Source organism: Ammodytes marinus (genome assembly GCF_949987685.1).
Source record: "Ammodytes marinus genome assembly, chromosome: 15".
Lineage (NCBI taxonomy): Eukaryota > Metazoa > Chordata > Actinopteri > Uranoscopiformes > Ammodytidae > Ammodytes > Ammodytes marinus.
The window spans coordinates 12,077,136-12,104,158 of NC_137219.1; the positions used below are offsets into that span (position 1 = coordinate 12,077,136).

Below are 27,023 nucleotides of genomic sequence, written 5' to 3' on the forward strand. Positions count from 1 at the left end.
TTGAAATGTAACAAGGAATCGTAATTTAAAAACGTGTATAGGTGAACTAAACCAAATGTTATAGGCCTACTCTACATACAGTAATACGAGCCTTGGGGTGCCTAAATCTAACTTTCAGAACCCAGTTACTTCTCTTTAATGTAGTTAGTACAATGCACAATGCAATCATTTGAAGTAAAGTCTATAATGGGGAATATGATACATTTATGGAACACATTCTTAATGTGCAGTTGAGTTTAGTACTTAAGTATATCTTTTCAAGTGAGCTATATTTAAATATGTGCAAACGCTCACAATAGGGCCTTTAAAAAAAAACTGTTAATTTTCATTAATGTATTCTTGTTTGTGACACTTTTTGACTTCACAGCAGAAGGTCCATCAGATTCCATCCACTACGACGGAGCCTTGGCTCTGAGAGATGAACCCTTCTCTGACACTTTCCCATCTACCTCCCATATAATCTGTGCACAGGAGGCAACAAGTTGAATACACAACACATCTTAACTGAAAAATATTATGAGGAAGAAATAATAATATATATATAAAATAAAGCTGACTAAAGTAACACTCTAATACAGGGAGTGATAGAGACACACTGAGAATGTAAGAATTTCTAACTTTAAATATATGTGTATAAGCAAGCAAATAATTATGTATAATATTTTCTGTGGCTGTAGGTGTATAATATCAATTTGATGTGTACAATGCGTATATTTCTGCAGTGTTTCTCATGTACATGTATTACCAAAGTGATATAACACCTCAGAGAAACAACTGTGTGTAGTATTAATGTGGACAGATTTTACTGTTCTTCTCACTGCATTTTACTATACTGTATATAGTACTAATAAGGAACAGGATTAGCACTTTTTGACTTATTTTCCATTATCCTATTACACCTATCACCATGTGCAACACAGGTGTTTTCATAGTAAAACAAGTCAAAAATGTTCAGAGTGGATGTGTAGCTCTGTTGTTGTTGTTCGTCATGAAGCAGATTTTGCAATATCAATCGTTGGTACTTTGCTTTAATCGCCATTCATCCTGCACTGATTTCAGGGCGAGAAGCAGGGCTCGTGTGACGTTACAGCGCTGTAAAAACAATCACTTCATGAAGACAGATGTGTACATTTGGTGCAGTGTGTGAAGCTCACAAGTTAGCAGGACAATTGGCATCCAGGCGTTGGGCAATGCCATGCTTAGTTTTGACACAGAGAAGCACAACACCGCTCCGGTAATTTACATTTACATTTTTTCTTATGCAGTTCTGATGCAAACTTTATGAGAAACTGTCCATATTTTTCCCATTACAAAGTACAATGATCTTAAATGAAAAAATAGGGATCAATTGTCGTTCTTGTACTGAGATTAGTGGTATGTTATTACACCTTAACATGTCAGTTACAATTTAAAATTTAAAGGCCTAGGTTTCATGAACTGCTCGACCATCTCGTCCGTGACTTGTTTGCGTCGCTCTTGGTGCTGGGTAATCATTGGCTGCAGAGTCTCAATCAAAAGCTTCTTCAGTTCTCCTGTTAGGAGAGCTCCACTGGCGTAGTCCTGCAGGGAGGAGACGCAATGAGTGGGAGTGGATGGGACACAGTGTGCAGGGAGGGAGTTGAGGGGAAGAATGCGGAATGGAGAGAACAAGATAAGAGGTCACAGATAGATACAGAAAGCAGAAAGAGAGTCAAAATAGAGAGAGTGACTAAGTAACAAAACAGAGGAAAGGGTAGGGTGAGATAAGCAAAATGAGTAAAGCTGATAAGATATTATTTGTTTTCTTTAATCTCTTCCCCCTTACCTGTCTGATCTTCTCCAGCTGTTCATCATCCTCCAGGAAGAAGGTCAGGTACAAGAAGGAGACGTCCACGTCCGGGATCCCTCCGTACTTTCTGTGCTCCTCCACCGTGTCTTTTCCTCCCGAGAATGCATGTTTGTTGACCTGGGAGTAACGGTTCGCTAGGTCAGAGTAACCATATATAAACGTGACTATTTGTGATAATAACTAGCAATAGCAGCACCTTGTTTTTGATCTGCTTGGGCGTGTCGGTGAGGAAAATGGAGGAGTTGGCGTCACTGGCGCTCATCTTGGTCTGCGCCCCCTGGAGTGCCGGGAAGAAGGTGGAGTGCAGCAGTGCCGGTTTGGGATAGCCGATTCTTGGAGCTACGTCACGGGTCATTCTGAAGTAGGGGTCCTGGATAGATAAAAACGCACCACTATTGTAAAAAATGCAATACTAAAAATAAATACGTAGTATTGCTATGTATTACTGTAACACTGTCCTGACCTGGTCAATGGCGCAGGGGATGAGACACTGTATATCCTTTCTGCTTCCGAAGATCTGTGGGAAAGAGTTACTGAAGGACGGGGCGGCCTGGATGGCTGGGAAGCTGATCTTTCCTGGAAAGATTGAAAATAATAAGCACTATAAGTAACACACAATTACAATGTAAATTTTTTTTTTTTAAATTATAAATCAGATCAATCAGAACACTTGCTTTCATGATTCTTCCTCTTTCCAAAGCATTAACATTAAACCATAACATTAATTATTTTTCTGGCCTCTTACCAATGCAGTCACTGTCTGTGAAGCCAAAGATGCCTTTGACCTGGTTAAACGTCACATGCTTCTGGACCTTCACCACGTTCCTGTAGAATTCAGGGCATGCACTGCAAAAAAAAAAAAAAAAAAAACATTATTTGAGCCTACGCTATTTCAGGTTAAAGAACAAATAGGATTTCCTTAATAAATATGTCAGGCCACTTCCATGCATCTTAGGAAGCCTCTGTAGTAAGGTTGGCCAGTAAGAAAATGTAAAGAGTTTTTTATTTTTTTTTCATATTTTTACCCCATGTAGTCGAGGTCAGAGAAGATGAAGGTCTTGTTGACATCAAAGCCACAGGCAATGATGTCCTTGGCATTTTCCACAGCAAAGCGGTTGCACTGCTCAAGTGTTAGATCCTTCCACAGGTACTTCTCATCATCAGTCAACTGGATCACTAGCGGAATGTCAAATACGTCCTGCAACCATCTGCAACAAGGAATGTAGGTTTAAGTTTTCAAATCTAGATCTAGATTTAGAGTAGTGATAAATTGAGACGGTGCTTTTGGTACATAAAAGAGGGAGAACTCACTTGGTGAAGATGAAGGGGATGAGGTGGCCGACGTGCATGGAATCCGAGGATGGACCTCTGCCCGTGTACAGGTAGAAGGACTTGTGCTTCTCATACGCGTCCAGCACCTGATGCATATCTCTGCCAGATAACCAGCCACAAGAGGAAAGTGATTTATTGATGTGTCATTCACACACAAACTCTGATCTTCTCAGCACCACCTGTTTTACTCACAACGGTTCGGAGTGGATATTTTTACGTTGACATATGCAGGTTCAGTATTCCTAAAATGCTGACCTGTGTGAGAAGAAGATTCCCCTTCGTAAAAAGTGATGAGGCTTCTGACCAGAGACTTTTTCTACCCTGTCCACAAGCTCTTTGTCGATTTTACTGCTGCCAAATCGCACTGAGGAAAGACACAACCCAATGTGAGTTATACAATGGTTATACATGGTTGGAAAGAAATATAACATTCATATTTGACCAGAGTCATAAACTAAAAATGTGTGCTTGCTGCAGAACTTCAGCTTTCAGTGAAGGTCACACTTGAAAGTCATCTGTATCTCACCTATGAGTTTGTCATAATCCACTCCCTTGGCGTTGGTGGTGGAGACGTTCCACGGGTCGACTGTGTCTTCATCATCAGCGCCATCTGCTGCCGGCCCGTTGCCAGGGGCGACAGAGTTTTCTGAGGGCGGACAGCCGGCTTTGTAGTCCTTACCTGTCACTTTTTTGTAGTCCACTTTCAACTGCAGCAGTAGTTGAATGGCAGCGTCAACTTCAGACTGGACAACCCAAACACAGCAGTTAGATAATAATAATTTGCACAGGTTGACGCAGCCAAACCCCAAAATAATCAAGTGGCAGTGCTGGTATATTTCAATAGGGTCAGTTCACCCAAAGCTGTTTCTGCACCTCCCTTATATAATGGAGGTGAATGCATTTGCATTTGTGGTGCTCACAACATTAATAAAATAAATCCATGCCACATGTTTTTCCAGAAACAATGTCCTGATTGCTATGGTTTATCCAAAGTAAGAGGACACTGAAAATCAATTTTTGAAAAGTATTTTTTTAAGGCTGTGAGCTAGGTGTTTGCCGTATGAATAGCACAGTGTATTAACATTTGTATCACACTATTGATCACATATCATTCTAATCCGACCACAAAACAGAGCAGCTCAATGATTCATTCAATTGCTCACAATGGTTTAATTACACACACATATCAAAGACATACCATAGATATGTACCACTGGAAAGAATGAAAAAATACGAAATATATAATAATATAATTTTTGGAATATGAGTTAACCGACTTTTAATAACAACCAATAGAGTCAAACACCATCTTTACATGGTAGTTTACCAGAACTTACTTTCTCTGCTTTAGCCGTTTTCAAGGACCTGACGTTGTCTCCTTGTGTCGTCAGTTTCTCATACAGCTCCATCGGACTGCTGGCTCCTTCTCCGTCTCCCTGACAGTCTGTCATCCTCGTCACACCAGCCACGTAATGGCAGTAAACAGGGTTCCTACAGCTGAACGAAAAGTAAGATTGAAGACTTTTTATTTCATATTTTATGCCACTCAGAATTAAATTAAAGATATATTTTACGATAACCAAAACAGTAGAGGAAAAATACATCATTACTTTGTGTTAGGTAAAAGTTTGTATAAAACTTGACATTTTTGTTGAAAAATATTATTTTGAAATTTGGTATGTCTGTCATCATTTTAGTTCAAGTCATTCACAGTATACAAACCAAAAGGAAACAAATACTAATTTGTCACTTCAATTTCTTAATGTGACAATCAGGTCATGCTGAGGTATGATATAAATGTGAGAGACACTTACAAATAAATAAAAATAAGCTACGAATTATTTTGAGTTTCACATTGAAAAGTCAGAAAATAAATTATTGATAATATCCTACTCTCCAAGTAGTTTGAAAGGTTGATTTTAAACTAATTAAGGACTTACTTTGCATGTTAAAACGTGTTAAGGCTCTGTAGCAATCCTTAATATAGAAGTTGACAGCAATAACTGATCAAATGTATTCCATAAATGAGAGCTACATGTTGGGAATAGCTTCTAGTATGAGGTAAACAAAGTCAATTAGGCTTTGTCTGCTCTAACATTAATGTATCTACTTCAACAGCAGATGAGATTATTTCCATATGTGCACACACCACAGCTAACAAGGCAGAGCTACTGTGCTAACGGATCGTCTAATATTACTCCTAGTCTCCTACATTCACCTCCCGCTACCGTATTTATTAAGAGATATAATGATTAATTAGAATAATATTCAATAACGTTATCAGTGGTGTAACATCTGATTAAATACAGTGAAAAGCCGGCATACCGTACAGTTGTCTCCACACACAGCTGACAGCTCACTCATTCAACTTGCATCAGCCTGTGTGTGTGGTGGTGTTTCGGTGAAATTCTTCCCGGGCGAACGTTCCGCTATGAATTCATCACTGCAAAAACAAATGCCACTTTGGAAACTATTTTATACACACTTAACATGCAGAAGGTTTCAGATATTTTTTTCAACTGAATTTCACAGGAATCCCACGTGTTAAATTCAATGTCGATATATTGTATTTGGTCGGACGAGTGAGACCAGCCGTCCCTGTTCCTACCGGCTGCATTCAAAATAAAAGCCTATACGCGGTAGACGGCAGAGTTGGACAACTTGAACAAATCCAAGCATTGCTTTTATTCTGAAACTTTGTACATACTCCGTTTATTTTTGCGGGATTTTGGACTCGATGTGTGTCTGCTTTAAAGCTCACAAGTCGGACAGTGACGGGTTTATAAATTATAATAGGTCAATCCATGGGTTAACCAGACCTCAGGTACAACACATTCACCGGGTATCGTTTCTTAGTGGCTTAGTCAAATAATGCACACGTCATACGTTAATTGCAAGCTAATTAGCTTGTGTGGCTTGCTATATTGGTTGCACCTAAGTTGGTGATAGGATAGCGTTATGTTAACGTTGTGGGACAGCGTCCTGTCTAAGTTGCGTTAAGGCAGTGTCTGAATTCAGAAGGCCTGATTTGACTTGGCTACTCTCTTGCTGAATAACGTTTAGCCAACCTTACAATGTGGTTATTTGAATTCTGGATGTCCAAAAAACTATCTCTTGCCCTCACCCCGCGAGTGACAATAAATTCCCAACAAAAAATGTCTAGAATATACAGCTAAGCCCAGGTTATTTTAATGTCAATGGTGCTGCTGTTGTAAGTTCTAACATATCCATAAAATTGAGAAGTCAGTCTGCTGCTTTTAGATGCAGAAATCCAAGCAGCCGCTAGATGTCACCCTCGGGCCTTCTTATGGGTTAACTATACTGACACCTCATCTGATGTCTCTTTATTTTCAGAAGGAGTGGATTCATGAGAAGATGTCTTCATTAGTGGCTTATGAGGATTCAGAGTCGTCGGAGGAGGAAGCATCAGCTTCTGTCCAAACAGGATCCCTTGAACCAGACCACGAGGTCCGGGTGTGTAGTTCCTCTGAGTTCACACACAGCCCTCGCACTAGCTTCACACCTGACCCTGACAGACCGCTGTTTGAATATCATGGAAATGTCTCAGAAAGGAGTGGTTATTCACTTCAACCACGTTTGCAGCCGCAGAGATGTTTTGACTGGGAAAGAAAAGTATGCAGTGACGATACTGTTCAAGATAAACATTTCAGAGATTCAACAGCTGCTCAGAGTTTACCTGCAACTCAAGGAACAATCCCAAAACTCAGGACTCATCCAATTGTCGGCGATGGTTTGAACCCCACAAAGAGAACTCATGCTGTCCCTCCTGGTGTCAGACCATACGTCCCCAAGAGACAGAGACTTGCCACTTCAATAGAGACTTCAGCAGAGCCAAAGCACCCAGCAGAGCTAGTTCCAGGGAATCAGAGCGGGGAAAGTCAAATTCTTTCAGAAGTGTCAGAGAGAGTGAAGCCGTATCTTGCTCACATGCCCTGCGCTGCAGGGATACCTAGGAGGCTTCTGATGAGCCTGGGAGGCCACCAGGGCCCAGTCAACACCGTCCAATGGTGTCCTGTGCCTCAGCTCAGTCATCTGCTGCTGTCCGCCTCCATGGACAAGACCTTCAAGGTAATGGCAGCTAAAATAAAACCGACTTCAGAAATTAGGCACATTAAAGGTCACATATTGTGCTAATTTACAGGTAAAAAAAATATATAATTTGGGTTTTTACTAGAAACTGTGGTGTCCAAAAAACCTTTTTTTATTTCTCACAGTGCCATTTGTTAAATTTCCTCTTTTGATCCTCTGTCTGAAACACTCTTTAAACACCGCCTTCCAAAAAGCCCAGTCTGCCAAAAGGGGTGTATTTGCAGACCCATGGGGGATTCAGAGCTCCACTGTAGAATGGAAATACCTCACGGTTCTTCTTCTTCTTATTTTTTGGTGTGTTATGGCAGTTGGCATCCTTAGTAGTTGCATTACCGCGACCTACTGGATATAGATCGAACGTCACGGTTCTAACCTCTCCCTGTCCTCTTACCCTAACCCACCCAGCTGTAATGCCTGAACCTAATCGCTCGTTTGACATTGTTACTTCCTTATTCAAGTGACAGTGACTTATTTCTGGTTCTACAGTGGAGCTCCGCTCCCCCATGGGGGATAGATACTTTTGAGTCTGCCAGTAGCTTATGATGTCATGAGCAGAGAGTGCAGAGAAGTACATTTTTTATAATAGATGACCTTTAATATTCTGCCTCGAAGGCTATGAAATCGGTAAAATGGGGCATTCACTGCTTAGAGTAAAGTAGTCATTTTCCATTCTTTTTTTATTCTTTATACAAATTCTGTTGTAATTTTTCCATGGGATTAAAATGTGTCGTCTGTCCTTAGGTATTGCTCCATACACATGCTATCTCTCTGGAAAACGACAATTCCATTTATCAGTATCGTTTCAGGCAGGTGCCAAGTGGGAGGTCTGAGGGGATAATCACTCACCTGACATTCATTGTAATTGGCGCAGTGTTACAGGCAACAAGATACTATCTGCCCCGGCCGCTTCAATTTAGAAATGTACCACAAACCACTTTCTTTAGAATCATATCTGTCACTGTCAGTTGAATGTGTGTCAGGACCCATGGGGACGTCCTCTCTCTCTCTCTCTCTCTCTCTCTCTCTCTCTCTCTCTCTCTCTCTCTCTTTCTCTCCTGCTCAGTCTCTTTCTCTCTTTTTGTTATCCCCCGTTCCTCCCTCCTCCTCTGTATTTCACACCAGGAAAACAATCCCTCATTTCCCATTCTGTAAAGGTTAAGTCATGCAGTGTCTGGCAGTGGCTAAACATTTCTGTCCCAGTGTGAAAGCACGTTCCCCACCAATATCTTAAGAGGACCGTGCATAGATAAAAATGTTTATATGCATGGGATCATTTGCATAATGGTACATATGCAGCAGTATGACAGCCCCCTCCATTGGCACCTAGAAAGGACGGCTTGGAGCAGATGGTGGAGACGAAGCGAGAAGCCCTTGCTGTTTGTATGCAAGGCTGTCTCCTCGTCCCCATCTCGGGGTATGAAACCAACAGAGATATAAAACATATTTCAACCATATTGCTCAATTTCAGTGGAGGGTTTTCAACAGGTCTTTTTTTTTCTCAATCTAAATGTTCTTACTAACTTCAGAGCTGTTCAGGTTCAACACAGTCCTTTAAGTAAGGCATTATTTAGACCAGACCCGCAGGATTATGAGACGAGGTGATCCTAACGTCCCCATGATAATATCAATCGTTAAAATCAATTTAAAAAATCAAGGAAATAATTCACACAAAGAGAAGTTGGCATATATAATTGAATTGAGACAATAAGAGTAGGTGTTATTTTCAACAAAATAAAAAATGTGTTTAGGTTTTTCATATTTATTAATCTCTGCTTTATCTTCTACTGTGTTTAAACAGTGAGTGGCAGACAATACGATTCACTCCCGTCACTGTCAATAAATAAATATATAGGCCTACATACATATTTCTGGTCATGTAATAACTGTTATTGGGTTTTTTGTATGCCATGGCAACAAAAAATAGACAGTGGCTGGCAGGTGCACATTAAAAATACATAATATTAAATATAGTATTATAATGCATAATACAGTATATTAGACTTCAGGTAACCATAGCAACAACACTTAAGTTTTAGCGTGTTACAAATTGTGACCAGTTGTTGATTTATCGAGGAACCATTTTGGTCTACTAATCAAGCTTAAGCCAGTTTTGAAAAATGCTCATCACAATTGTTTACAACCCAAATTATTTTCTGATTAGTAGAGCCAAAGATAGTCACTTTGTTAATATGTAAGACATTTGTCTCAAAAGTAACTTGAGTCAGTTATCAGAATAGTTGTTGAGGTGCATTCTACATAAACCATTTTTGCCTTTGCTTCATGTTATTCCCCCACATTCTTACTTGTTCCTTTGATAATCATGCCAGTGTGAAGTACATTCTGTTTGACTGACTTCAGGGTTTTCCTGGTACAGACAAATTACAGGCCGACCGACACGCGAAAATGCCTTTCTGTTTACATGGCATTGTTAATCTTCTCGTATTAAGGCAGCTTGTCATAAAACATTGCTCACTTATTGATATACACAGCTATATCGATTATCTCTCTTCCAACCCTCTTGCACTTTCACTGCAGCTTTTCTTTTCCATTTTCTATGTGTTAAGAGGCGACGTAACCCAATGAACTCTAACCACTGTCCTCTTTGTGATGGTGTGTCAACACCCTTCAGGTTTCCTCCTCCTCTCCGTTCTGTCTGTCAGCACCTCAGAGGCAGACTCAGACTCTTATTATTCTAGCCCCTTGTCGCCATGGCTACGGCAGGTGTAAGGCAGCAGTTGTGTAAGTTGATAACACGAATACCAATTTAGTTTTAATTACAGAGAGTTATTCAGGAAGCGGCTTACCCACGGCGAGTCATCTGCAAGGATCCGCTTGGCCTGTCTGTTAAGTGGCCGGTGAAATTAAAGGGGGACACACAGATGAACAAGCGCTCATTTGTTTGCAGGCCCAGGAACTCACAATGGAACGAAATTGCAATCTTAGGTGCGTCTAATTTTGTTGTAATGTTGAATATCATTAACGCTGTCATTAGCTGGAAAACGGGGGCTTACGCAACAACAAGCAACTTTGCCACATTTGTATGAAGAACTCTGTGTTGTTTAGTTGGTTATTTTTGAAGCTCTTGTGACTATAGATGGCTGTTTGACAGATGTTCATGTTACCTTGAGATGGCAGTGTTTCCCCAAGACAAAGATCATACAGAGCAGCAGTGTATCAGCTGCTTGCAAGATGCATGGAAATGTTCTTAATAGATGCTCCAGCCCAATATTAAGCTTCTTGCAATTAAAAGTGACACTCTGTCTCTCTTTCTCTCTCTCTCTTTCTCTCTACTTTTTTCTTACCCCAGAGGCATCCTCTGGCATTCTGTTTGTTAAACTGCTGCCTGCTGGATTGATGTGTCACTCTCTCCCCAGTCCATCTCTCTGATCCCCTGTCTGTGTCCTGTGGGAGCCGTGGTGGTGGCACAGAGCTTTCTCAATGACTTTCTTCAATGCTGTGTGAAGGAGCCATCTTTAATAATGAAACACAGAGAAAGAGATAGAGGGATCTGCAGCGTCCCACACGTCTTCAAAGTTCCTCTACGGTCCTGGCTATGCCGAGCAAGCAAAACTTCCATCATTAGTGTAATGGGCCTCACCTCCGAGTAGGCCAGACCACCACCCACCACCCTTTTCAGTCACTCCAACCTACTTACAGTTCCAAAGTTATTTAGTCATCAACAAACTACGCAGCTTACTGTCTCGTGCCACAAGCTCGGTTTCAGCGAGTACATTGGGGATTATTAATGTAGTTTTTTATATTGTGTTTTTTTAGAGCGAGTATTCGAATGCTCACTCCGAAAAAACTAGCGAGTTTTCGAAGCCTGTAAAATGGTATTCAGGACAGCCCTAGATGTAACACCTCATTCATGTCACTTTTCAAACCAGCGCTGTTTTCAGATTAAGCGCAGTCACAACTCAAAGAGGGCCGCTGGCTAGGGCGGGCTTTCCTCTTCTGCTCTGTCCTCCATCAGAGAAACAATACAAAATCATTAGAGCCATTAGACGCCATGGAGGGGAGGTATTTGATTCATAGGCACACTCAAGGGTAATTAGTTTGATTAATTACAAGTTACAAAGGTTGATTTTAACTTTAAATTTGTATTTTTCCAATTTTATCCGGCAGGCATTCATTTAGCTTCATTACAATCAAATTTAGATGATGAAGGCTTAGATTATATCAGACTTCATTCACCAATTCTCACAGAAAAGATTTACAGTAGTGAACAACGCGTTGCATTCATCATCTGCATAAGGCAAGGCAGAAGGAATGTCATTTGGTTTCCCCTCTTTATTTCAGGCCACAGCTATTTGATTGTTAGTGAACTGGCTTGAAACCTGGTCCAAAGCATGCAGATCCTCTTTGTGTTTGTTTGAAGGAAGGCCCAGCACGCGGTCAGGCCGTCTGATGTCTTTCTCTTTTCGGCTGCTTTCATCTGTCACACTTGTTTCATCAGGTGTTTGTTTGAAGTGTAAAGTAATGCAGCTTGTGATGAGTCAAATCAACCCTAAAAAAAAACCAAGTAAAAAAGACTGAACACAAATTTACTGATACAATCTCCGGTTTTGGATTTGACACTGGCTTTAAACTCATTTTGGTTTCCTGTCAAATGGAGTTGTTCCATGGCGGCACATTTAATGAAAGCTGTTTGAGCTTGTGCACAGTCAGTAAAATAAACTCAAAAAAGACTTTGATGCCTCTCCCTTGATGTATTTGTGACTTTGGCTTGATGCGATGGCAGGTGTGGGATGGAGCAGAGAGCGGTCGATGCCTTAGGGTTTACAGCTGCCATTCGGGAGCCGTGCGCGATGCCTGTTGGACCCCTTGCGGCCGGCGCCTCCTCACCGGCTCATTTGACAACACGGCTGTGATCACCGACGTAGAGACAGGTGAGCAGCAACACTTCTTTCTGAAGTTCCTAATGACACAATATGTCACATACCCATGCACACTAGTTTTAACCATTATATCTTCCCAAAAACACTGCGTAAACTTTCCTTAATTAAAATCCAGTTTGAGCTGCCTTTTTTCAACAAATATTCTTCCCCAAGTGTATTACTAGTGTTGTGGGAAAAACACCTCAATATTTTTTACTATGTTAATTGTGTGTGTGTGTGTGTGTGTGTGTGTGTGTGTGTGTGTGTGTGTGTGTGTGTGTGTGTGTGTGTGTGTGTGTGTGTGTGTGTGTGTGTGTGTGTGTGTGTGTGTGTGTGTGTGTGTGTGTGTGTGTGTGTGTGTGTGTGTGTGTGTGTGTGTGTGTGTGTGTGTGTGTGTGTGTGTGTGTGTGTGTGTGTGTGTTCTGACGCAAATTTAAAGTTACTGTAGTAATTTAGTAATTTATGTGTGGAGTCACTCAGAGTGGCCTTGGGTCCCAAAACCTGTTAGAAACCCATTGTATAAATCAGAAAGCTGCTTCTCTCTCTCTCTCTCTCTCTCTCTCTCTCTCTCTCTCTCTCTCTCTCTCTCTCTCTCTCTGCAGTGGTGACCCATTTCAGGGGCAATCCTTTGAAATATGCAGTTCGAGAGCAAGAACATTATAACCGGTCAAATCCTTTGGGGTCCAGCCACTTTTTAATTGTGCATTTTATCCATGTGAGTTCAGTGCTTGCAACAATGTCAACAACCTACCTTCTATTCCTTTAATGAATGGATTATGTAATTGATTTAAGCAGTGTTCAACACACATGTACATATATATTGCACAACTGAATATTATTCTAAGATATCTTATGATTATACTGTAGAATCATTGGTAGTTTATTATTTACACCTTGCAGGGACATTTCCATTGCCCCATTGCATTGTTTAGCTAAAAACACCAAATACATGGACACCATACAGTGGTCTCATTTAAGCAGGAAGTTGATCCTCTAAATTAAGTTTCAGGGAGGCTTCAACTACCAAAGGCAAGATAAGCTTTCAGCCAAATCCGCTGTCTCATTGTGTTTGCCGTCCCTTTTGTGTGATCACACAAACCGATTTCAAGGTGACATTTAGTGATCAATAATTTGGTGTTTGCTTCTGAAATGCTTTGCTTTCTGGCCGAGCGCACGTTTGACAAGCGTCGCAGAAAAGATGATAACAACATCGTACAGATAATCTTCGGCTTCGAGGGAGCGCGCTGGTTCAGCACTTTGCTCGTTTCCTTCATCTGAAAAAAAATCAGGAGTGTCTGCAAACCCTGTTGTAACACCCATATTTCTGCTTTAATTGCCAAGAACATGTCTTTTTTTTTTCCATTCACCATCATTCAATAGAATACTTTTCTGTGTTCAAATGTGTGGGGAAAAACCTCAAAGAGGCTTAACAGAACATACAATAGACATTGTTTTGATGCCCCTGCAGCAACTCCATCTTTAGGGTCAACACAGTGCTGTGATGACTTGCTGCCGTTTGCACTTCCCCTCTCAGCATGTCGGTCAATACTGCCAATAAAGCCTACGGATAATAGCTTGGCCAGCCCATTAAACACACAGGCAGCTACAGGAAGGGGGATCAATAATGGATACATCACCACGGGTGTAGCTACCATGACCTTTTACACTGGAATGTCACATACCACAAATACCAACCATAAACAAACAAATGCTTGCTTTTGTCTTCTTCTTTGGTAGCCAGCAGCAGCTTGGCCACTATGTCCTCGTGGGTTCAGACCAACAGCTTTGATGTAATGTCACACTTCCAAAGAGCCCTCGCACATCAATCCTGCAACGGTCTTTCTATTTTTTAATGATATTCTTTTATCCTCATTCATTTTCTTGCCACTAGTATTATAGTCATTTATTTGTATGAAAGTTGAATAACCAGTATTGTTTTCTGAGGATGAGGGCCTGCACATGATGTGTCCTGGCACCCACAGAGAAATAAGCACCCGTCGCCGTGGCAGCATGACATGAAGGAAGTTTCATTTTATTGCCTATTCATTAGGGAGTTTGGAATTCCAGCCCAGTTTCTGCACATTTGTAGCGCAATTGAATTTTTCATAGCTAAGACCTCGGCGCTGACACTTCAAAGCCAATCATATTCCAGCAGTGCAAGGAACGTGGGGCTAGTACGCTGATAGGCATCGTGATTATTTAAAGACTGACATAACTGCGTGTTCTCATAACATCTTAGCAGTGGCTCCCATATTGTACGAAGGGATTGATATTTCAGACACGTATAACGCGGTGTTGGCACAATTGTGACATGATATTGACGTGATATTTGAAGAAGACGAGACCAAGCTTCCAACATCCATGCAGCTCAAGTGTTAAAACATCATCTTCTAAGTGTGATGGGCTACTGAGTGAGCTGAGTGTTTGCCATGTCAGACTGTAATCAGGATGAATGAGATCTCAACGCTCTTCACAGTAATGCAGAGCCTCTCAGCCCTAACTATAAAGGCAGCTGGACCTATTCGGTTCAATTGAGCTCTCTTTTGGAGATGTGCGCAGGCCCCTTTAATGATCAGAGGGAGTCTAGTGGGACACGTGACACTGTATTTCACCACAGCTTAACCTGACCAAATTCCCCACCAATTGGTATGTTCACAGAGAAATAGACAAATAAAGTGAGCCAATGCGTTTGGTATGGCCTGGTATGGCCCATTTTCTCAGACCATCTTCTTCCAGTTGTTCCTGTGTCCAATTTCATTTGTCCAATGTTATCGACACCCCCCAGTGGGCAACAGACAGGCCGTCTCAGCTGCATAGCAAAAGCAAAGGGAGAGGAGGATTTAGGGAAGGTGAGCAGGTTAAGAGGTATAATACAGGAAGAGAAAAGGGGATAGAAGGAGAGGACGAATGCAAGAGAAAGAAATCAAAGGCGAGCAGAATAAATTGAGCGAAAGAGGAATAGAAAGAGCAGGAGTTTAGGGAGAGGAATAAATGAATTTCATCTGTAGGGCATGAGTGTGAAGTGGCAGCTGTTGTCCAGCACTTCGTGGCTGTCCTTAGAGAAGCTGATTGTCGGAGGCTATAGTAGGGAATTAAGCCCGCAGGCTGTGGCAGTTTGTGCGTGTGTGTGTGTGTGTGTGTGTGTGTGCGTGCGCATGCTTGAACTTGAGTCTTCTGTCCAGATCCTTTCAGGCACTGACAGAAAGCAGATGGCCTTTTCTTTGTCAAAAACAGAATAATAAACATAAGGCCGTGCCAGTACCGGAGTGGGCTTGTGTATTTCCCCTTGACGACACATATTACTCTGCAGAACTTATGTATATGAGTGTAGCTAAAGGCTTCAACAATAGTTTACTTGTTATTGAGTTTCACATTCAGGTCCTTCACGCATTCGGGTAAGTAACCAGTGCAATGTGATCGTATAAACACAGGTGCCTGAAGCAAGGCGTGCCAGGAGACAGTGTATGCAGCAGCGCTCACACAGAGGCATTTGCTCCGAATGCCACCAGAAAGCATAGCAGCATTTTCACCCACTTTGATTGCTTAAATGTATACAGTGCTACCCCGGGTTAACACAGGTTTTACCTTGTTATGTGACAGAAGGACAAACAACAGACGCCCTTCATTTTAAAAGAAATGTAAAGCCCATTTAATCCTGTGTTGGCTGTCACATTCATAAGTTACAGTCATCAACAACAGTAAAGACTCTGGTGCAGTTAAATGCTTAATACAGCGCCACCACAGATCTTTTAGGACTACAAAGTAAACTATGGTGAGGGAGGGACAGATCAACACATCCTTATCTCCCCTCTCAAGCAAGCTAATTAATCTTGCTTAATTAAAACACGACAAGGCCCAATTTATTATGAAGAGGATGTTGATTTTTCATCGTCTTGCCAAACATGAGTCTCAAAATCTCGATGACAGATCTTTTCCCGTAGCGCTGCGACTAAGCCAATTAAGCAGGAAGCGTGAGCTCCGACAAAACGGCCTGTAAAAAACTTTGGATCATTGTAATTGAATTTGGGAGCGTGCTAGTCCACCATGCAGGGAAAGAAGGTCAATTGTTTCCTCAAGGATATTAGCTGTAACTCATTCCCTCGTTCTAAGAACATTTGTTGTCGAAATATCCTGGAACAAGTTTGTACTGTTTTCGGATGGGTCTTTTTTGTTTGTTTGTTTGATGAATTAATGAGGAGCCTTTGAACCCTGAGGTGTGTTCTGCTTTGCATAGCCTTTGACAGGGCTGCTGGCTCGTACCCAGGCTCGGTTCCGTTGTGTAGACTATTTTATAGTTTTTGCGGAAAAGCTCATTTTTGGTTGTGCCCCGTCAGGCCTAATTATATAAGCGTCCCCAGTGTTTTTGTTTTGTTTTTGGGTGCCACGTTTTTTTTTTAATAGACTTAAATACAACAATGTTTTCATATTCTGTTTTCTTTTGTCTACATCGCCAAGTCTTTCCACTGGGTTATTTTTTTTGTCTTCGGCGATGTTTTAATCAAGCAGCCTCTTTAGAGACCAACACGTGTGATGTGTTCGCACCAAGCCCCAACCTCAGCGATTTTTACCGGCATCCAATAAGGAAGTGACCTACAACTGTAGTAACCAGAAAGTGCCACTGGGGGTGGCGCCAAGACGAGCAGTTTTTCTTTGACTCACTTGTTAGATAGGCCGTTTTCAAAGTCTTATTAAACCTATGTACAGCCTGGGCCACAAAACCATTTTAGTCTGTATGTTTAGGTCATATCTCCATGACAACACTGAGGGGGGTGAATTATTTTGGCCCACGCTAGTTTTTATTCTTTTGGAGGTTAAAATGTATTGGCGCGATCTCTTGAGTGACAGCTCTCCGCCCGTTGTCCCTCACTTTGCCTCGGAGGTATACGTCAGCTATCTCCCTCCCCCCAACGTGACGTCGATTCCCCTTTTCGGCAAGAGGAGTGAGGCGGAGTAAAAATCTCACAAGATGGCGACGCGCACAAACCAGGATTATTGGATGCCGTGTGAATAACTGAGGTCAGCCCGGATGCTACATCCATATTATTTACTATCTATGGTTCGCACACACAACCATCATTAGAATGAGATGGTTCAGTTTTAAAATCTCCTGGGGCATCCAAGGATAATACTTCATGTTTTATTATTTGATTGGCGTGACCTGTCTGGTACAAGATTATGTGAAGCTTTTTTTTATTGACAGAAAGACTTTTGATCAAAAAGCGAAACGAGGCTGCACCCTGCTTTTGAACTATGAAGATTAAAGAAAGCTGCTAGCCCTTTGTACGTTAACAATGTTCCTTCATGTATATCAGAAGGCACACTTGAGTTGGGAGCACTATCTTAGGCAGCAACTTACAGCAAGACTTACTGTATCTTTTATCAGTCAGCTTGAGTTTTTGAATCAGTTTTTAAAAGCAAAGGCGACAGCACAATATAATTAAACACAATGTTCACTGCACAGGAATATAATGGGCACTTCACAAGGAGATCTGGATCCTCACAGTGCGCTCTATAAAGAAAAGTTTCAGGATTTGCACTACAAAGGAGATGTAGTTGAAATGTTTTATGTGTTTAATTTGGTCTTGACAGCTGAGAAAGACACTATCTCAAAAAGCTTTTCATGACGCTTTAACTATAACAGTTTTTTCTAGTGAGTTGAGAAATCTATATTCCTTGATCCCCTAGGGAATGAGTACGATATTTTAGACAAAACAGAATAAAATGTTAAGAAAACATAAAAAGGAAACGTTTAACCTTTCATTTTAAAGGCATACACGGCTAAACTATAAGTTTGATTGGCTATCTTGAATTGTATGATCATTAAAGTGAATTTGATGCCTCTTTTTACCTTTTTTGTATTTTACTTTTATCTTATATTGACTTATAATCAACCCATAAAACATGATGAGCCTCTGTGTGAGTAGTTTACCCTTGGAGTAATAAAAAGACTACAAGAGTTTCAAAATACGCTTGTTAATTAATCAGCTCATTGTTGAGCAAATAATAGGTTTAAAGGCGTAAGAAGATTTAGTTACACTTTGAAAACTGAATTTAATTTAGCTCAATCTAGTAAGATTTTAATTGTATTAAAATAAAAAATATCCTCAAATTGAGGAGCAGGGGGCTTTTAGGTTACGCTTAATGAATAGAGCCTTTTGATAAAAATTTAGGAAGGTTTCTTGCAAGGTAAACCCTTTACAATGTGGAAAATTGGTGTTAATCTTTCTAATATTAATTTAGGAATATTTATATTATATCTTGTACTTGAGGTATTTATTATTATAAAATAATATACTCAATACAATAAACATACATACACTTTCTGTTTAGCTTAGCAGGCAACATACGCGGGTGCAGACAATGCTACGTTACTCACCATATACACACCGGCAGGATCTTGTTGCTATTTACCAGGAACATTTGGCGATACTCTGACAGGAGAAAGGCGGCTTGATTCATGTGCTCTGCTGCCGTTTGTATTTTTATTTTATATTATTTTATATACTGATTTATCGTTAATACTGACTAAGATTTAGGCGATCCACCTTCAAGCTGTTTTCTCTTCTGGTTTTGTTATTGTTGGTGGTGGTGGTGGTGTATTGTGTGTATGTGTATTTTTTATTGTAAAAAAGCTTGAAATGAAATAAACAAAAGAAAATTCTTTGGAAAAAAATGAATCTTCTATCAGGATTGAAAGTAAAAGCGTTCAATATATGAGTGCAAGATGTGTTAAATTGCTCTCAGCATAAGAATCTTCACTTTTAACAATATATAACTGATTTCCATTGCACTTCTGTTTGATAACAAAGGAAGAATGTAAGGAAAGGAAGCATTGATCTTTTTCTCTCTTTGACTTTCATCTGTTTTTGTCTGTAGGGCAGCAGGCAGTGAAATTGGACAACCAGTTTAAAGTTATGTGTGCGGTCCTGCATCCCGGCCACCCAGAGGTGTTCCTGTGCGGAGGTTACAGTCCCGTGGTGAAAGCCTGGGACTCTCGCAGCTGCAAGGTCAAACTCATCAACCTCCTCTGTGTAGATTTACCATTTTTATTGACTCTGGTTCACTGACCTTTTATAAATCTGAGGCAGGTGGGGTAGAATTTTGAACACATGCTCCTCCTCCTCTTCTCCCTTCTACACACTCACGGGAACAGTGCCAGTACAAACGAGGCAGTCAAAATTTGCCCGTGCCCAATGACTTGTCCGTGCTACATTTCACTAAAAGGATGATATTGACAGATGCAGAAGTAGCATAGCAGATTATTTTACTAATTGTTCAAAGCAGATTTCAATTTCATTCTTGACTCATAAAATGCTCCTGCGAAGCTACAACGTAATATTTGCTATTGAGATTAATGGACTGTTTCATATTATAATCATATTCACTTTCTGAGAATGAAATTATTTTCTCCACAGCTAACTGCTTCGTTTCCCTGCTGGGTTTTTAGATTTAATACAGCAGGGATTGTTTCTGCCAGTCAATACAAGTTGTAGAGGGAGAAAATTATTCTGCAGATAGTAGATAGGTTGTTAATGCTGAAGCGTCCTGGCTAGTATCTACCCGTCAGCCTTAGCCCTGGGCTGTTTGTTTCTTGCTCCGGGGTAAAAAATAAACCTCACTACATAAAACAGCAGAGCAAGACATTAACCCATTAGTCTGAAGTCTTCCTAAACGGAGTAAAGTTATTGGTTATTAGACTTTTAATTACACAGTTAATCATTAATGTCCCCTTAATCCAAGGTGATGTGATCAAATTGCTTGTTTTATTTGACCATCAGTCCAAAACCCAAAGATGTTTAGTTCAATCTTCTTTTGCATTTTAGAATCTGTAACAAGATACATTTGGGCAGATGGAGTATTAAAATGGTTTCTAATTGCAACATTCTATGTGAATCAAGTAAACGATTAATTGACGCATTTTTGTGTTAACCTTGAAATACACCTATCTGAGCGAACTATGTTTTAGCCTGATAGTTAGACTGAATGTCCGTTTATGGATTGCCGGGGGAATTCTGGGGTCTGTTACCAGGTGAATGTTCAAGATTCCATGCTAACGTAGTTGATGGGGAATTTGCTTTTCCCTAACACAGCAGATTCAAATGACTGCATGTATGTTCCAGTGACAGTGTTACAGTTTATGACAGCAGGGCTGGTGACAGTCACTTTCTTTATAGGCAACTGACTCTGACACACTCTAGGTTCTCACCTTAAAGGCTGAGGTACAGATGTTCCTTCTTCATGTGAATCGCTCTGCAAACTAAAAAGAAGGATTTTTCACACTGTAACACCTCCCACTACAACATATGACTGAATGGCATGAATGAAGTGCTTGATGCAAATGTTTTGTCTTTGTGTGATTTCCAGGTGGTGAAAGTGTACAAAGCAGCGGTCCAGCAGACCTTGGACATCCTGTTCCTGAGAGGTGGCGTGGACTTTATAACGAGCTCTGACTGCGTGAGCCGAGACTCTGCCGACCGCACCCTCATCGCCTGGGACTACCAGACCACGGCCAAGGTCTCCAACCAGATCTATCACGTAAGGAAAATCTGGGTTTGACTCAGAGAAAAAATAACCTCCCTGATGTGTCAAACTAGTTGGCAACAAGGCATGTTGAACTGGCATATTTTGACAGTTTCATAGTCCTCTAGGAAATGTGTGCACTCTACTGTGGCACCTATTTTAAAAAAATTCCTTTTTTTAAGATAATTGGTGCTTTTTTGCTATTGAATAAATCCTCATTCCTGAATTGCAGTTTAATTCAGTTTTTATTTTACCGTACAGGAAGTCTCATAGATTCTATATAATGTTAATATGTCGGAAAAGATGGACAAAATAACAGTACCACCGTACAATAAAGTACAATCCAATCCAATATAACAAAAAATAAACTTCTCAAAATAATGCTGTATTAAGCATGCAGCTGACGCAAGAAAAAGTTTAATGATAAATTAATTTGCATTTTGGATTTTCCTTCTCCACTAGGAGCGGTTCACGTGCCCCAGCCTCGCTCTTCACCCACTAGAGGAGTCCTTTGTCGCTCAGACCAACGGGGACTACATGGCAGTGTTCTCCTCCCAGTCTCCCTATAGAATGAACAAGAGGCGACAATACGAAGGGCACAAGGTCAGTTACCACTGTGGCCTCCGGGGGCAACGCGGGCCTGATCAATACAGAATATACACACAAGCGCAAACAACTGTAGCAACTTCCCTCATGATCACACAAAACTATGCAAAGGCCAGTAGATTAAACCTATTCACACACATATGAAACACTCGCGGTGACCTCTGTATCAACACATATTTGACACGCACAGGAGATCCATAGGCTGCAGTGTTTCCAGAACCCTCTCCCACAAAACAAACAACACTAAACAGAATACAATATTTTCCCTGAGGGAATCAAACAAAGGAGATTTATGGCCGTAAGATCTTTCTGAAATCCTGCTGCTGCAGTGCTGTCTGGTTTGTTGAGTCAAGACAAATAGGAAAAATGGACAGGAAACCAACCGCTATCTCACATTCCAGGTTCTGTGTTAGTGGCCCTGAGGGTGCAAAACACAACGGCAAACATGGAACAGAACATTCTAGGACACCAAAGAGACATTTCTTCTCTAAACCCTTTTCATGTTTTTTTTTTATGCTCAGCAGTGGGGCAGACTGCTGAGGATTTGGACTTGTCATTTTGTATTATTCAATAGAGAAAAAGTTTACAGATAAAATAACTAGATCAGAATGTCTGTTTATCCAGTGAATTAAATCAAACATTTAACTCTCATGCAACCAGAGAAGGAGAATAATAAATAGTGGGGGAAGAAACTCTGTTGTTTGACAAAGTTTCATTGTCTAAAATAGAAGTAAATGTAATCATACGGCCCACCCTTAGATCGAGGTATAGTCACTGAGCAGAAATGCATTTTTCCAGGAACAGCCTGATAGATTAGCCTGACATTCGTACACACATTAACATCTGGAAGGTTCTCATTAAAAACACAGTCTTGCCACCTTGCCTTGTGTGAATGTCGATAGTTAGCCTGCTATCGGTGTATGAATGTGTGTGTGAATGGTAACGTGTAAATGGGAACAGGTCTCCCTTGCAAAAGAGTCTTCGGACTCAATGGGATATACCTGTATAAATAAAGGTTAAAAAAATATACTCTATTGGAGCAGCAGAGGGGTTAAGTACCTTTACTAGGCACCCTGTTGATAATAATTCACATCCCCCCTCCCAGATTTATTCTGCTTCTCTGAGGGTTGAATCAGCAACTTTCCCCATCACATTCACGCTTTCCTAAAAATTAAGGCTGCCCAAGTCTCTGCTAAATCACAATCCAGTTATTATGCTGACATTTTATTATGCTAATGTCAAAAAAAAAAAAAATGGATGGAAGGTTAATGCACACGTGTACTCTTGTCCAAGGTGGAGGGATACGCGGTGCAGTGTGAGTTCTCTCAGGATGGGACTATCCTCGCCTCTGGCAGCTCCACCGGCTCAGCACACTTCTACGATTACCACAACGCTCGTACGTTGCACACCCTCCGTGCCCATGGCCAGCCCTGTCTGTGCGTGGCCCAGCATCCAGTCCTGCCTGCCACCGTGGCCACCTGCGACTGGGCGGGGGAGATCAAGGTCTGGCACTGAAGACTCCGAACGGACATTTAAATACAGTCTTTAAAGATATAATGGTAACACTTAACAATAAGGGGTACATTAATTAACTGTTATTTAATGCTTAGTTATTGCTTTATAAACATTAATGAAGCATTTTTAAGTGTTACTAACTGCTAAGCCAGTGCTTAATAAGCATGAACTAACCGTTATGCTAAGAGCTTGGCAAAACAATTTAACAACATTTTATTAAATTTAAATTATTTATTGTAATGCTTCAAACCACCCACATTTTCACTATTGTGAAAACTTACTGTAAGCATGTTATTCATACTTAACCCATTCGATTCGATTTTTATCAAAGTGGTTGGCACACACACACACACCCATACATTCACGCGACCTTAATTCTTCTATTGTCAATTTTACACACCTAAAACAGAAAGGGACTTCATTATCGTCATCATGTTCTTGAGGTTTTTCTCAAAACTGATCTGACTGAAAACAATCAGTTGTTCTTTTTTTCACATTCTGCAGACACATCTCTTCTGTGCATTTTTGTTCTCACTGGCTCTGATATGACACTGACAGCTTAGAGCTTCACACACAGACAACCAAAGAGCCAAAAGAAATACGCAGACATGTCAATATTTGCCAGGTTCTTCCTAAATCCTGCCAGTCAACAACAGGGCGGCAAGTCCACACAGATGCTTGTGATTTTGATTCAGTACCTAGCTGTACATTCCATAAAAAATATATTAAAATGTTTGGGGCTGAATGAAATTCTACTGCCACAACACTTATTCTAGCACCTGCAGTTGTTTTAATGCAGTTAATAATAGAAAAATGGACATTGTTATATTCTTGAAGGACCGATGCGCATTTTTAGACAAGTGGTTACCGCGAATGCCATATAACCACAGTGTCATGATTAGACTACAGCTGAGAACTTTTGTTGCATGTCGCACCCACTCTCTTTCCCTGTTTCCTATCTTCCTCTAATCTGTCTCTATCTAATAAGATCAAAAATGCCTGTGAAAATATTCTTAAAGGACCACTAAGTGATTTGCAAAGATGAATGGGGATAGCTACTGCTTTTGTCCTTCTGTGTTTTGTTGCTGGCCCCAACAAGTAAGATACGGAAGATCATTAACGTCAAAACAAATAAGAAACAATAGTTACAACTCACTGAATCTAAATCTTCTTATAGTCATTATGGTAATATGTGTCTGTTCATTGTATAAATAATGTAATATTATATATTATTGGGGAGAATTCATGCTAAAATGACCTAATATGTTTCTAGGATCTGAGGGGTATACTACGAAGCGAAATTAAGGGCTGAGCGAGGTCTGTTGAGTCTAAAGCCAGAGTTTTCAGTATCACAAAAGGTGGCTCTCTTTCTACCTGGCTAGATCACCGTGGTAACAGAGGCTGCACGGCTAACCTGCTCAGACCCGTTTTTGTTCCAGAGTTTGAGCTTAAATTCGGCTCTAGAGCGCTGCCCTTTAAGGAAACTACACATTTTGAAATCCCACGGACCTGACAATATTGTCTGAGCGATACATTCTCACTGAGGAAACTCGTTAAATAAGTACATTTATTGATCAGTAAGTTAATGATCAAAACAAAGCCGTGGCATACGGCTTACAGCAGAGTGAGTCACATCACGCTGGGGCTTTTTGCCACAGAAAATGTAAAATAGCCTAGACCTAGGCCACTGTATGCAGCGCCACTCTATGCTCTCACCTCAAATGATTTTACCTGGCGATCTACACACACTTGCTCTTAATGAAGCGTTCAATGAAATCACTGGCTTTCCACATATGCTCGTCATTAGGGGACAGTGTCAGACTTAAATCACATTCTCAAATGTAGGATTATCAACTAGGCTAAATGGTGTACTGTTTAAATCCGAGTTCAACCTTTATTGCTTTATAATGTCACGTTACGCACTGCGAGAACGATCTGTAAAATAAATGAATCAATTCAGTAGCCCAATTTTCTGACAGCATTCCACTCTCTCCTTATTTGCAGTAAGAGTTTTTTTCGGCTTAGCTGTTTTCTGCTGTTCTGTGATCATTCAGACTGACAAACTCTTCCTCTTGAGTGAAGTCAGTGACGCACTTTTATTTATTTTTTACTCAGCTGCTCGCTATCAGTCCGTTTGTGTAAAGTTAGCGGCACAAGATCACTCCAGTCTGTGCGGAAGCAGAGTCAAATGACGGGTCAAACGCCCCCTTTCATGGGGACGCGCACAGAGCCTGAAGCTGAAACCCTCGTTCAACATAAGAGGTTGATAACTGCCTTCGTGGTACCGGACAGCTCTGAGCGAGAGTATGTGTTACGTTGAACCAGATCAAGAAAAGAGAGCCAGGCTCTGTTGAGTTTGCTTCGTAGTATACCCCTCTGGCTTATGATAACCATGAGACCTTATTCATGAAAAGAAAAACAAATGTAATGTATTATTAGATAAAGAGATCTTGAGCTTGAGGCCTAGGCTTCACATAGATGAATAATATATACGAAATTCAGATGAATGGCTTCATTCACTTGACTAATATCCCTGAAAGACCATGATGTATTGCCCAACACCCATCTTTATTAAGTAAATAAACATACAACAAAAATATAGAACCATGCATCAAACAGACAAATATGTCGACATTTAGACAGCTGGCCTGTTGTTCCTGGAACAGGGCTGGAGGTAGGACAGGACAGCTGCTTCATTCAGGGTCAAAACATTCGATAAATATAACATCAACTGAAATTGGAAAAATAGCCATAGTTTAATAACAATTATGTATGTAGTGTATCTATATCTGTTTTTATACATTATGTCCACAACAAAATGACCAAATGTCCTCTCAACCCCTTTGTACATTGGTTACATTTACCAAATAAGAATATGATTGCAAACGTGTTGTGGCTGGTGTGGTTAGGTTTCCCCTTTTTATGAACATGACAAGGTCAAAAAGAAGAAATTCTGTTATTTTATTTCTTTCTTTAAAAACAGCCTTGAGCCAGTTCCCAGATCTGCAGGAATGGGAGAGGTAGAAGCATGGCCTTCCAGAAAAATCCTTGAGGGCAAAGCTGAGTTTCCATTATTAAGCTTATCCCGATCACCATTCCTCTCAGATCTATAAAGCCTTACAGGCATGAAGAAATCCTTTACAATCTATCGTGCCACAGGGCGCGGAGGGAAGTCGGAACATTGGCGTTTGGTGCCCATCTATACTAGTGACAGGGGCAGATATTAGCATAATGATGGGGCAGCAGGAAAACTAAGGCCGGGTCGTATTTTAATTCCTTTAAATAGCCAACTGGACAGCATGTGTTTGTTCTACGAAATAAAATAAACAGGTTGTGCATGCTTTAAATGAGATTAACAAGAGTGCCAGATTTTCTGATGGGGATTAAGCCTCACTGTCTCTTAACTAAAACTGATTTCCAGGTAGAACTCCACTGAAAAATATCACCCAGTGTAGGAACAGACTTGATCTTTTTCCAAGGAACTAGGGTTGTGCGTTATGCCTGACAATAAGAAGAGTAGTGTATACATACAGTAACAAAACAGTGTATGTACACACACAGTTGTTAGATGCTGGAAAGGAGACCATGCTGTCCACTGAAAAGGATTAAGGCATTTTCACAAGTGTCCTGTACTACTGTACAGAGTTCATAATTTCAGGTTAATACAAAAATAAGAAACATTCCAGCTGAATCTTGCAGTTCTCCTTAACAATTTCTACATCTTTTAAGTTATATTATTTTTACAAACAAAATCAGGAATTGTTAAGTTTAGCATCTGGAAGGAAATGTCTTACTATACTGTATATATTAAATGGTATTTGAATAAAATCCTCTGTTTAAGTAAATTATGTTTTTTTTTTCAGAAAATGTCCATATGAGAAACAATTAAGCTGGACATGTGTGTTACCGTCTTGTTAATATGCATTGTACAGCATGCATTTTGTTAAAGAGAAAATTAAGAACGAATAAATCTTCTCAACAGCTTGCAGTCAGCAGGGTCACTATACATAATGGATAAAGTTATTTTTCCCAAACATGTGTAATTAATCACCCCATTACACAAACTTTAGTCCATTATCTGTTCAGTATATTAGAGCAGGAATTTATAGTCTTTTGCTGGTTTTTACTAACAGTACATAACACCAAAAAAGAGCAAACACACAGTATGTGGTCTGTCTGTGTTGTATTCCTTAGACAATGTGGTTTCATCCCTTTGGCTCAAGTAAATATTATCA

At 40.5% G+C, this 27,023-nt stretch overlaps 2 protein-coding genes across 2 annotated transcripts; one reads left to right on the forward strand and one right to left on the reverse strand.

The window, feature by feature from the left end:
• Positions 1–1,011: 1,011 nt before the first annotated feature.
• Positions 1,012–5,570, reverse strand: wars1 (tryptophanyl-tRNA synthetase 1). Its single transcript, XM_080042395.1, has 11 exons — positions 5,486–5,570; positions 4,498–4,657; positions 3,687–3,903; positions 3,416–3,524; positions 3,140–3,259; positions 2,854–3,036; positions 2,574–2,674; positions 2,292–2,404; positions 2,025–2,198; positions 1,805–1,945; positions 1,012–1,560 (listed from the first exon to the last, which is right to left on the reverse strand). Exons 2-11 carry the CDS (start codon positions 4,609–4,611, stop codon positions 1,402–1,404), a joined length of 1,431 nt encoding a protein of 476 aa, XP_079898521.1. The 5' UTR covers positions 4,612–4,657; positions 5,486–5,570; the 3' UTR covers positions 1,012–1,401.
• A 370-nt stretch (positions 5,571–5,940) lies between these two features.
• On the forward strand, positions 5,941–23,149 carry wdr25 (WD repeat domain 25). The gene is made up of 7 exons (XM_080042011.1): positions 5,941–5,984; positions 6,515–7,249; positions 12,012–12,159; positions 19,024–19,154; positions 20,512–20,682; positions 21,130–21,270; positions 22,567–23,149. Exons 2-7 carry the CDS (start codon positions 6,536–6,538, stop codon positions 22,786–22,788), a joined length of 1,527 nt encoding a protein of 508 aa, XP_079898137.1. The 5' UTR covers positions 5,941–5,984; positions 6,515–6,535; the 3' UTR covers positions 22,789–23,149.
• Positions 23,150–27,023: the final 3,874 nt, after the last annotated feature.

What these genes read in the sequence shown, in the direction of transcription:
- wdr25 (XM_080042011.1), top strand. Translation starts at nt 6,536, where the DNA reads ATGTCTTCATTAGTGGCTTATGAGGATTCAGAGTCGTCGGAGGAGGAA. An exon ending in GATCACCGACGTAGAGACAG is followed by an intron (nt 12,160 to 19,023) that starts GTGAGCAGCAAC and finishes TTTTGTCTGTAG; the next exon opens with GGCAGCAGGCAGTGAAATTG. An exon ending in TCTCCAACCAGATCTATCAC is followed by an intron (nt 20,683 to 21,129) that starts GTAAGGAAAATC and finishes CTTCTCCACTAG; the next exon opens with GAGCGGTTCACGTGCCCCAG.
- wars1 (XM_080042395.1), bottom strand. Translation starts at nt 4,611, where the DNA reads ATGACAGACTGTCAGGGAGACGGAGAAGGAGCCAGCAGTCCGATGGAG. An exon ending in AAACGGCTAAAGCAGAGAAA is followed by an intron (nt 3,904 to 4,497) that starts GTAAGTTCTGGT and finishes TGGGTTGTCCAG; the next exon opens with TCTGAAGTTGACGCTGCCAT. An exon ending in CCAAGCAGATCAAAAACAAG is followed by an intron (nt 1,946 to 2,024) that starts GTGCTGCTATTG and finishes CGTTACTCCCAG; the next exon opens with GTCAACAAACATGCATTCTC.